Source organism: Fusarium subglutinans (genome assembly GCF_013396075.1).
Source record: "Fusarium subglutinans strain NRRL 66333 chromosome Unknown NRRL66333_c0000129, whole genome shotgun sequence".
NCBI lineage: Eukaryota > Fungi > Ascomycota > Sordariomycetes > Hypocreales > Nectriaceae > Fusarium > Fusarium subglutinans.
Window position 1 is genome coordinate 85,709 of NW_023502192.1, and position 16,266 is coordinate 101,974.

General features: G+C 47.5%; 4 protein-coding genes across 4 annotated transcripts; 2 read left to right on the top strand and 2 right to left on the bottom strand.

The window, feature by feature from the left end:
- Window positions 1–5,433: 5,433 nt before the first annotated feature.
- Window positions 5,434–6,845, top strand: FSUBG_8979 (methyltransferase; the record flags this gene model as incomplete). The annotated part of the gene is made up of 9 exons (XM_036687442.1): window positions 5,434–5,478; window positions 5,535–5,564; window positions 5,619–5,709; window positions 5,762–5,803; window positions 5,864–6,018; window positions 6,067–6,104; window positions 6,158–6,295; window positions 6,345–6,764; window positions 6,812–6,845. 9 exons carry the CDS (start codon window positions 5,434–5,436, stop codon window positions 6,843–6,845), a joined length of 993 nt encoding a protein of 330 aa, XP_036535544.1.
- Window positions 6,846–8,727: 1,882 nt separating this feature from the next.
- FSUBG_8980 (allantoin catabolism) lies at window positions 8,728–9,567 on the bottom strand (the record flags this gene model as incomplete). The annotated part of the gene is made up of 1 exon (XM_036687444.1): window positions 8,728–9,567. One exon carries the CDS (start codon window positions 9,565–9,567, stop codon window positions 8,728–8,730), a length of 840 nt encoding a protein of 279 aa, XP_036535545.1.
- Window positions 9,568–9,932: 365 nt separating this feature from the next.
- FSUBG_8981 (sarcosine oxidase) lies at window positions 9,933–11,522 on the bottom strand (the record flags this gene model as incomplete). The annotated part of the gene is made up of 6 exons (XM_036687445.1): window positions 9,933–10,249; window positions 10,296–10,562; window positions 10,608–11,000; window positions 11,048–11,104; window positions 11,148–11,293; window positions 11,341–11,522. 6 exons carry the CDS (start codon window positions 11,520–11,522, stop codon window positions 9,933–9,935), a joined length of 1,362 nt encoding a protein of 453 aa, XP_036535546.1.
- Window positions 11,523–13,501: 1,979 nt separating this feature from the next.
- Window positions 13,502–15,862, top strand: FSUBG_8982 (uncharacterized protein; the record flags this gene model as incomplete). The annotated part of the gene is made up of 7 exons (XM_036687446.1): window positions 13,502–13,678; window positions 13,739–13,775; window positions 13,826–13,893; window positions 13,949–14,325; window positions 14,375–14,676; window positions 15,138–15,587; window positions 15,636–15,862. The coding sequence occupies 7 exons, from the start codon at window positions 13,502–13,504 to the stop codon at window positions 15,860–15,862; spliced, it is 1,638 nt and encodes a 545-aa protein (XP_036535547.1).
- Window positions 15,863–16,266: the final 404 nt, after the last annotated feature.

The following is a 16,266-nucleotide window of genomic DNA, read 5'->3' on the forward strand; positions in this document are numbered from 1 at the left end:
GATTATGCTTATTGCCACATTGCATTGCTCCTTTGATCTGCTGCTGGCCCGTGCAGTGGTAAGTGAAACTTGTCTCTTCTCTCAACAGTCATCGTGATACCCCAAGCGAGCCTCAGTTGGCATGACTTGCAGGAATTCTTGGATGGGAGGGGGGGGGGGGGGTTTGAATCCGTTTGGGGCTGTGTACTGAGTGAAGCATGGACTGCGCCCCCTTCGGTTGCACCCGGCTTGGCCAGCTTCAGGTATTTTATAGCTCCAACATGTCAACGGAAAGGCAAATGCTCTTGTGCTGTGCCCGTGAGTATGACGTACGCGCCAATTTCCTTGCCTGTCTTTGTTTGCGGGGAATGGATCGCCAGTGTCAGATGCTTGGTCTTGGTTTTGTATGTAGTTACGTAGTAGCACGGGTGAGATTGCACAGAGCAGCGGTGTGACCTAAGGTGAGCATGCATGGTATGATATGACTGGGCGAGAAAACAAGCACGAAGCGGTGTTGAAGAGGGACGGGCTGAAACAAGAGGGCGTGTACGTCAGAACAAGTATCATCTGCTACTGAACTTCAAGTGCAGTGACAGGACAATTGAGTGGATGCTTATTACAGAACAAGCTTTTTAGCGCCGGGGGTAGAATTCAAGGGTCTACGATGAGGTGATAATGCACGCGTGCACGCCTCGGAGAATACTGAATAGAGACGAGCGCAGTGAAGCCAGTCCAGACTCAAGCGCTCAAAGACAGGCTCGTGACAGTTTGTTTACGAGGCCGGGTTTGCATGGAATTGTCTCGACCATGCATGCGGCATTTATTTTATTTCGCTGGCCTTTTCACGAGCGCGAAATTACGGCTGCGACGATGCTGTTCTTGGACTGATCATCAGCCCTTTTGTAGTGGCATCAATTGTAGCTGGCAGGTATTTATCTCAGCTTGCGATTAAGCTTAGAGACTACAGCGGTACAGTGTGGTCTGTGCCCTGTGGAGATGCCCTATAGCTTTGACAGGATCAGCAACCGGAAAGCTAATAAGGTACCCCTCACAGGCGGCCTCTGGAATTGCAGGGAGGTTTGGTCGCGAGTGAGACAGATTGTGTAATAAGAATCATACCTGGCTTTGTGCTCATTTGGCATTAGCTGGGTTGCTAATAGCTGAAGAATTTGCTGGGCTCCGATATGTCCTGCCTGTCAAGTCTTTGGTGTCTTTGGGCAGTCCTTACAACACTCACCTTTGTTTGTTATGGGATCGCCAACAGATCACCATGTAGTCTAACTAATTGCCGCTTTCGCGGCAGGGAAGAAAAATATTTTGTATTTTTATCTGAAGGGAATGTGCATTACACTATGAAGGAAGCTCCCTGGGAATGCTCCTCGTCGCAAATCGCTAGTCATTGTCTCGTTGCCATTTCGTAGTGTCCATAGACTATCACCGTCTCGTAGCATGTGAATGATATGCACGCTCTCGTGCAGCAAATGAATACACCGCCTGTGGTTTCGTCAAATCAATCAGAGTAGCCAGATCGACGCGGCTTCATAAAAGAGAGGCGCTTTGTCAGCTAGATGGATTTCATCGGGGATGGTGATAAAACTGACCATAGTGGGCAAGTCCGCGACCTTCCAATCAACCATGGATCAATGCATTGTGGATGGAAGAGGTGGCCGCACGGTAACTTCCTGAGATTTGTTCCCTCAATGAAATCTTCAGTGCATATAGAACACGCCGGTGAAGCACGCTCATCTGCCTGTCGTATGCTTCGCTCGTTGGCGCTTGAAGAACGAATCAACAAATTAGGCATGGTAAAATAGCGCTGCAGCTTCTCGAGTTTTGGTTGTCGTTGCTTTCGAAACATGTATGGAGTCGTTTGGGCTTGCGTGTGAATCTGCTTCCAGTGCGTCCCATGATGATAAGTCACGGTCGGCATGCTCTCCACGGCGAGCTTTCCCAGGCCGGAGCTCGTTCGAAACCGTGGAAGTTGTGTTTCCAGACGCCGCGGCATATGATTATTTCGCAGTAGCCAGTGTACGAAGCAAATGATGCAGATGACCAGAATGACTACAACACAGAGGATAATCCCCCACATTGTAGTCGTTTTGTTATCATTGTTGGTGTCATGGCTGTTTGACGGGTCCTCGGATTGTGCCATGCGCGCCACGAGTATCACTGCTTGGAAAATGAGACAGAAATAAGATGAGAATGGATATCGGGAGTTGTTTCTTCATAAGCATTTTCCCTGGCTGGTCTAGACGGTTGGCTCTTTTTTTCTGACATCAAACATCTGAAAGAAGAGCGCTAATTGGTGTGTATGCGGCATTTGTTCCCGAGGGTCTGAGAGCACATGTCTGATCTCCCTTGGCATGCCGGGAATGCGGTCAAGGGGATCGCTGAGGGGTGAGTCTAAAACTCTCGACTACTCCAACGTAAGGTCAAAAGAAGCTTGGCCCAAATTGAGGCCAGCGTCATCACGGTGCATCTTGTTTATTGCCTAAATCGCCAATTTTTCCGATATGTTGGGTTACCGCTAGTATCAGTGTCCCAGAGCCTCAACGACTATAGGTAACGGCCACTAAGTCCAAATTAATAAATAAAGCATATCATATTACTTGCTGCTCTTGGAACCGTATCTAGTGAAGCTTATAGTGGCATGGGTAGACATGGCTTGGAAGAAACGGTCTTGTCAACTTAACTTTCATCGTCAGAGCTGACTGCGCAGTTGCAACCAAGGGAGAAAGATACTCAGTATAAACATGTCCTCTGTTAAATAGGCCCCCACGATCAAATTCTGCAAACAATCCGCTTCTCGACCACGAAAGGTCCTTATTGTAGTTGAGATTAGTGGCTGGGAGCTTTAGTAGGACATATAACTTAGTCATTCGTGCTCGTCAAGGCGTGGCATGCACTCGGGATGTCGACTGTTTGTACTCATCCCTGCCTTGGGCCCCTCTTACTTTTTATACTGCTCGTGACATCATGAGGGGAAGGATTACAATGGCCACTTGCAGTAAATTGTATTTTTTACCTTCATGCGTTGAGGCCTGAGCCTCTTTTAAATTCTCAACCATTTCACTGTGAGTCCATGAAGCTCATACTGGAGAAAGGTCTCGGTCACGTGGTACACGGAATCACAAATTCTCTTAATAGTTTCAGCAGTTTAGAAAAGACGGGACGGAAGTTGACATTCCGGTCAAAGGCTTCGTTTCTTGCTTATTCGTCACATAACTTAGACAACGACGTGACGGTGAAAATCGTGTTACCAAAGGCACCGATTTTCATTAACAAGGACTAGTTGTGACATCTAATGCACTTCCGTGCCACTGCATCTTCTTGCCCAGCCTTGATGTATCTCAAGTTCTGAACACGCAGTGAGGTAAACCCTCATTCCCCTCGTAGCATGTGACAGTCATGCCTCCTGGGATCTTCACCCAAATGTTTTTCTTCATTACTTCATGTAGTCTTTCTGATCCTGGGAGGGCTGCTTGAAGGATGTAACTATTATTGGTGAAGGTGAATGCATGGACTTGGCGGGTTGGGAAAAGGGGGAATCCACTGAGCGTTTCTCCAGGAGCTATGTCGAACTGCGCGCACTTGTGCTTACTGTCGCCTATAAGCCACGAGGACAATTTACCCATTAAAGATTCCCTTGGCATTGGGCAGCGCTCATTCAGGGTTGTGTTCGTAGGTGTGTCAGGTGCCTTGATCAGGGCACCTCTTAAAGGCCAGGTCGTGTTATTCTCGAGAAGCTGGGGGCGGAATTGATAATCCTGGGCAACAGATACATGGCCGAGGAGGAGAGCTCCAAAAGCAAGGATTGTAGATAGTTTCATGGCGACCTTAGGGGTGACAAGGTTAGCTTTGAGGCGTACAGCAGAGTCAAAGTGTTTGAGAAAGCTTACAGTCGCAAATTGACGCTTGGGAGTGATGTCTCTTGTTCAATTGATGGCATGTCCAGAGATGCGAAGATGCGAAGGCGGTCGGACTTTATACCTGTCAGTGTCTTTGTCTTTCATCCCATCAAGGCTCAATCTCGTACTACATTTGAGCAACCCTGTAGTCATGAGCTTGAGTTTATGTTGAGAACCTTACCGCATCGTAATCACCCGTGTTGGGAGTCTAGTGCTTAACCTTACTGCCAATATGTGGCTCTATACTTTCGTATTGGCCGAAACCTTTGCGGCTCTTATATACACGGTTTTCGATCTTGCAGCCACCACTTATTTTAAACACAACAACAATGACCTCGTTATGTTGAGGTAGTGAAGGGAAAACCAGAATTACTTCTCAGCCGTCTACAGATAGGATCTAAGAGAATCCAGATCTCACTGGTCCAGTGAGATCAAGCTCTTGTTACCTTCAGGTACCGATGCTTTATTTGAAATGCCAAAGCATTAGTATACAGAAAAGAGGTGACTAACTTTTGCTCCGATGCGTAACCAATGCCGAGCTGTATACTGGGGGGATAAAATGAGCCCGAGTCTCAACATAAACAAAAACAACGAAATCCAGAAGAGACAGGCTACCTATACCTTGTACCTCGTACCTCTCCTCAAGGGCATCAAGAGGCGTTAGAGTTGAAAAGAAGTCTAATCTCGGCTGATGAGAGACTCCTGTTGTTTGAGAACTGAGGAAATGGAACCTTTGTTCCAAGCCCTATGACTCTTGATATGTATTTTGTTGTCTGTATTTATTCTGGCAAGGAGGGAGAAAGTAACCTCAGAAACAGCAACAAGATAAATATATGGTCTATTTGACTTTATCTACTCCTTTGGGACCGAGACTACTGGCAATTTCCTTGAAACGCATCTGTTGTCGTTTCCGTCGTCGTACTGATTAGTCCGCGGCCAAGATCCAGAGAAATCTATCTAGATATCAACAAGGGATCGGGAGGGCTTTGGCTGCGATGTCCGCAATAATTGCCGCGTCGGGGAGTTGCGCCTCGTATCAGGATGCAAATCATCTTATATCAAGATTGGAGGTAACCTGCAGGTCAAAGGCTGAATGGCTGTAGTCTATGATCACTGTACCATTTTGTTCTGTTCTGTTCGTAGGTTAACGGTGAACTCTACCTCTTTGGGTTTGACACCGCAATGCCCCATCCTTGGCCAATCGGAACCGGTCCAAATGCCTGATAGAAGAACCACTTCTCAGCGCCTGAGACCAGTGAGGAAGCGTTTCTTTCAGGGTCTTGCAGGGAAGGACAGCAGGCGGGACTTCGGCAATCGCTTCACTGTACATATTTGGCAGCCTCTGCAACGTTGTGTTGGTTCGTGTCATGCATGTTGGTCGTCAGTTTTGTAGCACAGCATCGGACGAGAGAAGAGAAAACAATGCAGGTCTTAAAGCTCGGATCATGTGCGTACCACATGCGGCATTTAAGACAGACAGACAAACAAACAAACATTTCACGATAGTTTCTCGGGTCTCTTTGTAATTCGAGAGCAAAGATCCACAATGACAACCATTGAAGCACATCCCGTCGTAGACGCTGACGATAACGTTAGTTCCCGATGGATCCGACCCACTGATGCTACCTAGCTAACTAATGGCCACAGCACTCTGACGCTGACTCGTCACTTGGTGCGGTCTGAGATCAGCCCATCATCTCATAGACCTTTGATGCTGATATTATGGCGTAGGATAATGCATCCTCGACAGACAGCTTGAGAAGCTCAATTCTTGACTTCCGTCAAGAAAATGGAAGAACATACCATGCTTTTCGAGACGGCAGTATGTAGCTCCTCTACTATACGAGCCAAGTCACTGACGTGCCCAATTTCAGAATACAATCTCCCAAACGATGACGAGGAGAACGAAAGACTGGGTATGTGCTTTCAGATACCGCCGAACGTAGCATAACAATGATAATAACATAACAACACAGATCTGCAACATAACTTGTTGTTACTCACTCTTGGTAACAAGCTCGGTCTAAGCCCTCCTAACCTTCCTGACTCCAAGGTTAAGCGCGTCCTCGACGTTGGCACCGGAACTGGTATCTGGGCGATTGACTTTGGCGACGAGCATCCCGAGGCAACAGTGAGCTACGCCATTAAAGCTTATCCAGAATAGCCGCTGACCAGATAGGTGATTGGCGTTGACCTCTCGCCGAGCCAGCCGAACTTGTATGGATGAGTTAGGCTTGTAGACAAACGCGGATAAGACTGATGATTCATAGTGTGCCACCAAATGTTCGCTTCGAGATTGATGATATCGACGAGGAATGGACCTACAGCGAACCGTTCGACTTTATTCACAGCAGATTTATGAACTTTAGCATTCAGAACTGGAAGTCGTACTTCACCAAGATCTACCAGTAAAATAACTACCATCATTCATCAAATGAACCATATTAATGCAAGCAGGAACTTGGCCCCGGGCGGCTATGTTGAACTACAAGATGTCGATGTCATCATGGGCAGCGACGATGGCACTCTAAAGGAAGACCATACCATGTACAAATGGTGCCGACTTCTCGACGAAGCGGCCGAAAAGTTCAACCGCTCTTTCGAACGTACCGCCAACTTCAAGGATATGCTGAAGGAGGTCGGATTCGTTGATGTTGTTGAGACGCGATACAAGTGGCCTACCAACCATTGGCCCAAGGACAAGAAGTACAAGGAGCTAGGCCAGTGGAATAACGTCAATGCAGCCTCTGCTCTGGAGGCGCTGACCATGGCGCCTTTCACAAGAGGACTAGGCTGGAGCCGTAAGGAGGTAGAGGTGTTTTTGGTGAAGCTGAGACAGGACTGGAATAACCCCAGAATCCATGCTTACTGGCCCATGTGAGTGTTTTGATTTGTTGCGAGAGATTGTGGCTAACTGTTTGTAGTTGCGTCACTTATGCTAAGAAGCCTGAAGCGTAGTGCTGGTTACGAGATTCAGGTCTTCAGTAGGGTTGAGGATTGATTGGCACCTTGCGTATTAGAAAACCAGAGCTGGCATTAGAATTGATCTCAACAATTGTGCATTGTGCAAGCCTTGAGGCAGCCTCCTTCAAATTGAGTTCGTGGCGAAGCGTCCACCCTGTCTGAGCCAGCGTCGTGTTCGTTTTGGGCCTTGTCCCCAGTGACGCGTGCATGTAATAACTGACCAAAAAACAGCTAGAGTCCGGACTTTTTTCGTCAATCAACAGGACCGAACGTAGTATTACGTAGTTTCCAAGTACCTGAACAGTCTTTTGTTGTCTCAGGCAATGCGTGCGTCCATATGCTCACAATCGATCGATTGCTGCCCAACGAACTCAGGACAACGTGGCCGAGTGGTTAAGGCGATGCCCTGCTATCTCTTCCGAGACATCATAGGCATTGTGTTCGCAAGCGTAGGTTCTTTGTTATCTCTTGGTCGTTTTCTAGTTTGTTTGGTCATTTTAGGACATGGAGCAATACATACACAGTTGGTGGTGATGGAACACCTTGAGCTTACGAGACTCCGACTGTGGCTCGCCTGTTTCTCTTAACACCAATTGGCAAAAGGAATCGTTGGCTAATTCTCATGTCCTATGTATTTCCAGACTGGGATTGAACATCAGATAATTTCCCAGTAATCGTTTTGGCTCGGGTAGTTCTTAGCAAGACCAGTTTTTACATTCATAATCCGCGTCACAAATTGACACGATCTCGGTCAAATACAAATTGCATCAATGACTATCGTGCAATATATAAAAGTATAAACGCGTGCTTTTACAACTATTTTAATTAGTTTACTAGTCTTTAGCTATATTATGCAATTATTGTTTGTTGATTTATGTTAATCGAGATGCAGTGCTTTGTAGAGGTTGTACCTAGACCGATGACCAAAACTATTTGACTTTGAATTTAACACATTCACTCATGGCAAGTTAAATGAAGTGGTTAAAGGGCTTCTTTTACTTTTCACTTCTATCGCGGCTCTGTACTGTAGAAGCTTCTTGTGATTTTAATGCTTCGGCACTTATTCCATCATTTCTCCATTGTAAGAGTATTTCTTCAGGGTAACTAAGATAGTGTCTAAGAGTAGCCCTTTAGCGTGAAACCTTTAAGGCGATTGGGATATTAGCAAATAACAAACGCAAACGTACAGCAACGCTGCACATTATATGAATTATACGTTATCTGTCAATGGAGACATGACACAATTGGCAAAAAAGAATCGCCTGTGTGACACAGTTGGCTGGATCTCTCCCGCCGGGAATTGAACCCGGGTCTCAAGCGTGACAAGCTTGCATACTGACCACTATACTACGGAAGATGAACAGGTTGAAACCTGCTGTAGTGGGGTTGCAGGTGGCAGTCCCAGCAGGATCCATAGACGCATCAGTCGCGGGCGCTGTGAAAAAAGAAAAAAAGAAAAGCATGGACAACACTCCCACGAAAAGCGCCTGAACAGCGCATCCGCGCCCGCACCTCACAGCCAGAAAGTGTCTGACGACAACAGAGCAAAAAGGCAATTGCTGTAATCCGCAAAAAACATGCAACAGCGGGGATTCGCTGGTCGTCACCGACCCAACTACTAATCCGCCGGTTAGTGGCTTGACTATGGGAGAGCGGACGGGATCCCGTATTTTCCACTACCTTTGGTCGCATGTATTAGCTGTGGCCTGGAGACGACCTATATCCACGACAGTGCCCCGTAAGCCACAAGCTGCAGAAGCTCCTGTTGAAAGCATAGCGTAGTGCAGCGATGCCAAGATAGCGACTTGACTCCTTATCACTGACAACATCTTACACACTGATCCCTAGATTTGAGCTGTCTTGATCATTGTTTGATCTATCTAGATAGCTTCGCGTGTCGATTTACATCCTTGTATAACAAGTACCTGAACTTGCCAGGTCCACCAGCATAGCACGCCTGGGGACAAAAAGCCCGCAACCACATAAAATCACCAGCCTCAACCTCGACCCAATCCTGATTCAGTCGGTAAACAGCCTTTCCCTCAAGAACATAAAGACCATGCTCCATCACATGTGTCTCAGCAAAGGGAATAATACCACCAGGCTGGAAAGTCACAATGTTCACATGCATGTCGTGCCGAACATCCGTAGGGTCAACGAAGCGTGTTGTCGCCCAAGCTCCATTTGTATCGGGCATTTCTCTAGGCTCAATGTCCTTCTCATTCGCGAAGAAGGCTTCGGGTGCATCGAGACCAGGGACAGACTCATAGGTTTTGCGGACCCAGTGGAAGCGAGCTGCTTCGCTAGAGTTGTTGCGGAGCGTCCAGCCGCTCTTGGGAGGGAGGAAGGCATAACCTCCCGATGAAAGAGTGTGAGCTTCGCCAGCTAGCGTAACGGTGATTTCACCCTCGACAACGAACAAGACTCCCTCAGCAGTGTCATCCATCTCGGCACGGTCACTGCCACCGCCTGGTTGAACCTCCATGATGTACTGAGAGAATGTCTCAGCAAAGCCCGACAGTGGGCGAGCAATAACCCATAGTCGTGTTTGCTCCCAGAAGGGAAGAAAGCTGGTGACGATGTCGCTGAAGCAGCCTTTGGGGATGACGGCGTAAGACTCGGTGAACATAGCCCGGTCGGTGAGGATTTGGGTTTGTGGGGGCAGGCCGCCCTTTGGTGCGTAGTAAGCACCCACTGTGTTGTTGTTGCCGCTCATTTTGAGATACGATTTGAGTATCCAAGAAAAGTATTTCGAAGCTGCTGAGAATGAAGATTATTTTTTAAGAGGGAGATTAAAACTCTCGGTCATCAAGTCCGATATCGAAAAGAGCTCACTTGCTACACCAAAAGTACCCCGCATGAACCCCTCCGAAGCGGACTGGACCCTTTATGGAATGTGGCCAATCGGGCCTTTGGCAATTCAGTCGCTTTCGTCTGAAGTTGGTGCTATTCCTAATCCAGCTACGAAATGGGCGACTTAGCAATGGACTTCGGAAGAGTAACCCGAAGAATCGGGCTTGTCAGAAGCAATAGTTTTCATATTGAAGAACTGTACGAGCCTGAAGTATACTGATCAATGCTTTAGTTAGAGCGGCATGAAGATCCCTGAGACTGTGCGCAATCGCTACGAGACAGAGAAAGAGTTTTCTCCTTCTTTGCAGACGCATTGATGGACACAGGATCCTCGACGATAATCTCCTTTCCTTCCGGAGCAGGACGAGTGATGGAGAACTCATCCAGCTTATAGTCGGACTTCCCAGTCAACGCCATCTCAGCGAGTGCTTTGCCCAGAGTTGGCACAAATTTCATAGCCCAACCAGCCGTGAAGATAGCAATACTCTTCTCTGCACCGCCTTGGAGATACTTCTCTGGCAAGAAGTCCAGCACAAACATGTTATCTACTTGTATCAGCATGTACCTAGGAGAGTAGTGCGATGGCCTTACCGAAAACATTGGTCTGGAGACAGCTAACAGTCGAGGCCGGAACGGTGGCATCAACGCCGACGACGTGATCTCTGACGAAGTCTTGAGTGTCTTGGATGTCTCTCGGGTCAAAAACATTGGCTTGGCGTTGACTTGGGTCGTCAATTATTCGAGTAGCAGCATCCACTGCAATTCTCACAACATTTGGCGGACCCCATGGCAAAGCTGGGAAGCCGTAGAAGAGTTGGGACCTGCCATTCACCGATGGCCCGAACTGGAACCACATGCCTTGCATCGTTAGTAGTGTAGATCAAAGCATCAAGATAAACCTACTAGGAAAGATAGTTCCGTTTGGTCCGGGATTGGTGTTGAAGTAGGTAGCTACCATTTCCCAAATTTCCAGTCTCAGACCAATGCTGAAGCTCGGTTTCAGCACATGATTGACGTAAGCTCCACTAGTAATAATGATCTTCTTTGTCAAGTACTTGACCTCTTTGTCATGAACCGTTGCGTGTATTTCCCAGATGGACTTATCGCTATCTAGAGGGCGAAGCTGCTTGACCTGAGTGTGCTGCTTTGCCTGGGCCCCATAGTCCTTCGCGAGACCGTACAAGGTGCGGAGGAGGAGCTGGACGTTGATGACACCGTTATCCGGGGCGAAGAGTCCGATCCATTTGGGGTCGAGGTTCTTGAAGGGATATTGCTCTTCGATCTGCTCAGCAGTGACTGTCCTGGTCAGAAAAAGAAGGTAGAATAAAAGTGGGCATACATACGCTCCTTGTAGAACATTCCAAACTTGTCTAGGTTCGCCTTGGGTCCTAGCAGTGATCCTACCATCGTCAGTACCGCCTCTCAGACGCGCAAGCATCTTACCTTCTGGAGTATCGCCACCCATGTCCTTATCACCAAAGTTCAGAAGTCCTCCCATCCAACGGAGCGACACTCCGGCATCTTTCTCAAGGGCATCCCAATGCTTCATAGCATCAATCGCGAGCTTGGCCATGAACTCTTCAGTGTACCTATTTTATCAGCAGGGTCCTCTGGATTTGTTTTGCGATAGACTTACATAGTGCGAAACATGCGGGCCAGATCACCAGAACTACCAGCTTGGTTGAAGAAATTATTCTGTTCAAGAATCATTACCTTGCTTCCAGCCTTGGCGACTTCGTATCCTGCGGCTAGACCAACAGGTCCTCCGCCGATAACGACGACATCGAAGACGTCTGAGTTCGAGTCTGAGTAGGCCATTTTAGTAAAGTAGATGTCAAAATATTATCGTTTCTTGGTTCTTGTTCCGAGTCATCAATTTCCTCCTGAACATAACAACCCAGAGTCAAGGTCACAGTCAGAGATGAGGACCTCGCTCTTCTTGTAATGAGATACGGCGCTATAGACTAGGAACGGTCCGGTATCTCTGCCGTCGCAATTACATTCCATCCTGCAGATAATTACAATTGTTTCTCATGCAGAATGCAGAATGTGCTGTAAGTGGTATAAGTGAGGGGTAAATCTCACACATCGTATTCAGCTTGTTGCCGTGTCTCAGCTCGTGCAGGACCGCAAGTATTTGTACAAGAACCAATAGACCAGTAGTAGAGAAAATCCAGTACAAGCTACACAGGTAATGACGCTGCTATGCATACCACGCTCTCGCTACGCTGGCAAGAGTTTCCGTAACGCGCTAGGATTATCGACTTGGCTTCTGTATTTGGATTACGCATTGGTTCAGGCGTAGCTGAATGTAAGACAACATACATTACTTCTGTTATAGACCAGCGGTGTGGTGTGATAGTGGTTGTTTGGGCAACTGCAAAGATGCGCATGTGACGGAAACAATTTGTTCCCTCGCAGTCATCGCACATTGGTCATGTTTGGTTGTCATAGAAATACAACGAAAGACTTGCGACCTCTACTACATAAGAAGCTCCTACCATTGGGAACCAGCCCGTGTTCAAGCCAGTCTCGGCTAAGCCCAAGTTCATGTACGAAAAATGTCTTGCTTAATAGCGTTCCAGGACGTCACTAGGGTCGCTTCAAATGCTTTCATTCGCGAGCCGTAATTGGTGAGAGCCAGACGTGCTTGTTCATGACATATATACGTACTTTCAAGCTGTCTATAAGGCTTGGATGTGTCGCCTTTTGTCCCAAAATCGTGGTAACTGCAGCCCAGTTTCAATGGAAGGAAGATTTAGAGGCCGACGCTCAGGAGATTGGCGAGCATCTAGCTGTAGGATGTATGCGATGCAATGGTGGAATTAATACAAAGTCATTCATAATTCCTTCGCCAGCTCATCATACTGCTGGGACATCCAGGCACCACATCGCGCTGGTATCTCCAATCAATTGAGTTGATACAACTTGAGAGCCGATGCGCATATGGCGGCCTTGGCCCTCGACAAGATTAATCTGCCTCACAACGTTCTGGCTCGCTGCGCTGTCGCCTTTTGTAGAGTAGAACCCCTCAATCAGACGAAGAACGATTTCTCGTGATTCCTTCTCATCAAGATCCTGCAGTCTGTCTAGGATGCTACGGCTTGCCACATATCAAGGAAATTGACGTCTCATCCGGTAGTCTAGCAAGATCTAGGAGATTTACCAGAAATCCGAACATCGAAGGCCAAATAAGCTTTTGGGGATAGCGCTTACTCTTAAGACGATGGCTTGACTCAGTGGCCAAAATCGCTGCAGAACATTGACATCGATGTCGCGATTGTTACGCAAGCTAAGTAAGCTATAAATGCGCTGACGACCACTAAATATTGAAGTATCATTCCGATGGTGATATTGCATGAATTAGACTTATCAATCGGAATCTGAACAGCCTTATCTAAACAATTCTTCTTGGGTTTATTCCCATTGCAACGCCCGCAATTCCCTGATGACGAGAACATTTATCTGTGTTTGGACAAGGCGGAAGGTCCAGTGCAATCTAATCAGCCATGAGGCGTTGAAACCAGCTCCTCTGATAGGCCTCTAGGATCGGGGCGCTGCTTAAACCCGAAGTCATCCACGAAGCTGGGAAAGCCACATTCCAGTGCCTTCTACCGCCAACCTTACGAGGGTCAGCACGGACGTGGGAGCGGCGACACCTGAGAATGACGGTTCGATGATCTTCGAGCGACTGGGGAATAACAGGAGAATGAACCCCGTCCCCTGGCCCTGGATCCAACGTTGGTTCATCGTGACGTTGCACTACCCTCGACCCCTGTGTCGACATCCACAACACCATGAATATTACTGCCGAAGAAATGGCAGCCAAGGCGGGCAAGTCTAGGTCCGGAGTCGTGATTGGAGTATGTGTTTCGTTGATGGCTCTGTCAGCTGTCATGGTCGGGCTACGACTCTGGTGTCGGCGGGAGAGACAGATGCTAGGGCTTGACGATGTGACTGCAGTGGTGGCTCTGGTAAGTCGAACCAAGGTCCTTCTAATCGAGATGAAGAATCTCAGACACCTTTTACTCTAGGCTTGTATTTTTGGATGCGGATCATCAATGGTTGCCAGTATGTTTCTCTTCTCTGCATCGACAACACTAGCTAAACTACGATCGCAGTGACGCATTATGGATTGGGCCGCCATATCTATATATTATCCCCTCAGCAGATAAAGCTATACCTCCGAGTACGTGGAACAGACCTCTGTCTACGTCAAGACTTCTCTAACACGTAGTCCGCAGTGCTTCTGGTTATCAATCCTGTTCTACACCTACGCGCTCTTCGCGATCAAGTTGACGTTTCTAATTCACTATTACCGAATCATGTCTATCTCCAACATGAGATGGCTATACTTGGGCGCACTCGGTTTCATCATCGTTTGGGGTACCTTCCAAGGAATCGGAGTATTTTTCTTCTGTACCCCAATCCAAGCTTTCTGGGACTCAGATGTAAAGGGCCGCTGCATGCTTTCTCAGCCTACTATGTGGCTCATCAGTAGTATCGTACACATCGTCACTGACTTTGCAATCATCGTCATGCCTCTACCCATTATCTGGAAGCTCCAACTTCCACAACCTCAGAAGATTTATCTCACTGGCATTTTCGGCCTTGGAACACTGTAAGTATTACATCTGGGTTTCCATATCATTTACTGACGTATTCTTCAGTACTCTCGCGATTGCTATTCTCCGCTTGCAGTGGCTTGACCCAGTTGCAGATATGACATGGTGGAACGTTACAGCAGCGTCATGGTCCATGGCAGAGATCGTGTCTGGAATAACTTGTGCTTGCCTTCCGACTTTCAAGCCCTTGCTGGTTGGTATCAAGAACTGGTTTCCCCAGTCGAATGACGGAGACAGCACCATCTATCTTCAGGACCAAGGAATTGAAGGTCTGGGACTTACTGGGTCAACCTTGGCTGCATTTGAGGCTCATGGAGGTGTCGGTACTGGACCGAAAGTACCCACCAGTATCTCAATGTATGGAACACAGACGAGCATATCGGCATTCCAGAGCGGAAACAAATCGAAGAGAAAGCCCGTACCGACGGTGTAGCGGTGCTATCACATCTAGATGTTGATACTTGTACAAATTTGTAATTCATAAGGAATTGATCCCGCGGAACAAAGTGATGTATAACCTCAATCAGTGGAGTCTAACATCTTTGCCCTAATGCATTGTCGATGTTTGACACAAATGCACAACCCACATATGCCCACAAGAGACAATTTCTACTACAATATATGTGCTAAAGTAAATGGAACGCAAATACTTCTCGACCTTTTGCGGATCTACACCCTCCCGCCTACAGTCAAACAATCGCCATAGGGAGAAAGGGGCGCTAATGTCATGTCATCTAGGGCGCAACTTTAGTGGAGCTCTACTCCGCCATTGCTGGCTTCACCTCTTCTCACTGTTAATTTATCCAAGAATACCTCAACTTTTATTTCACCGAAAGCATGACAATCCGCTTGATTGAAGCCTCAGAAGAGCATCTTCCTGCCATAGCTCGTATCGCAACTTCGGCTTTCCACCCAAACACAGATGCTCTATCCCGGCGCTTATTTCCCCCTCATCTACAACCGAAGGATCTCCCTGATGGGGAGGCCGCGTATGACTGGCGCTTTGCGCGCAAAGCATCCAGTCTAGCATCGTCAGAGTCTCATCTTGTTGTAGCCATTGATGAAGAGGAAGGAAAAGATGACCAGGTCGTCGGCTTCTCGCTATGGGACGCCCCTCCTGCTACTGGCGGTGACTCTGGACCTAGCAAGGAGATACAGTGCACAGCGCTCGATAGGGAGGCCTACAATGAGATGAAAAAGACTGTGAATCAAGATGCTGCCGATACCTTTGGAGACAAGGGAATCGCTGGAGTCTGGCGTATGTTTCCCACTTAACTTTCATCTGCTACAGTGACTGACCCCTCAGATCTCGACTATATTGGTGTCAGCCCAGGTAATCAGAGACGCGGTATCGGCAAGATGCTGTTACAGTGGGGTCTTGATCACGCAGCGGCGGATGGAAAAGATTGCTACTTAGTAGCTACTGAAGCAGGTCGGCCTTTATATGTGGCAGCGGGCTTCAAGGATATTCGCATTGTATCAATTCTTGGCATTCCTCATTATTCGATGATTCTGAGAGCTGATAGTTCGTGATATGCAGACGCCAGGTTGTAGAATGAGACTACAGGAATATAAACTAAAGCCTGACTTGCCATTCCTCAAGTCTTGTTTGTGAGGTGTGATTGAGTAGAGGTTGTCAGCATTATACCTACAGTCACGATAGTACTTGATGCTCCTAAATGTCAGTCTTCAGTCAAGCGTCTCGAACCCGGAGAGGATTTGTCACGGTACGATTTCTATTCCCCGGTGCTCCTTTTTCCCTGGATAAGATAAGAAGCCACGAGCTGACAGACATGTAGTCACTATACCATATCGAGAGTGGGCTATTGGCTTGGCGCAACCAATTGTCAACATTTATCAGACTATCGATTTTCGTCAGACGTTAGTGCACATGTAATTTTAAGATGCTCCACGGTGACAGCGCAAGCACTAACTAA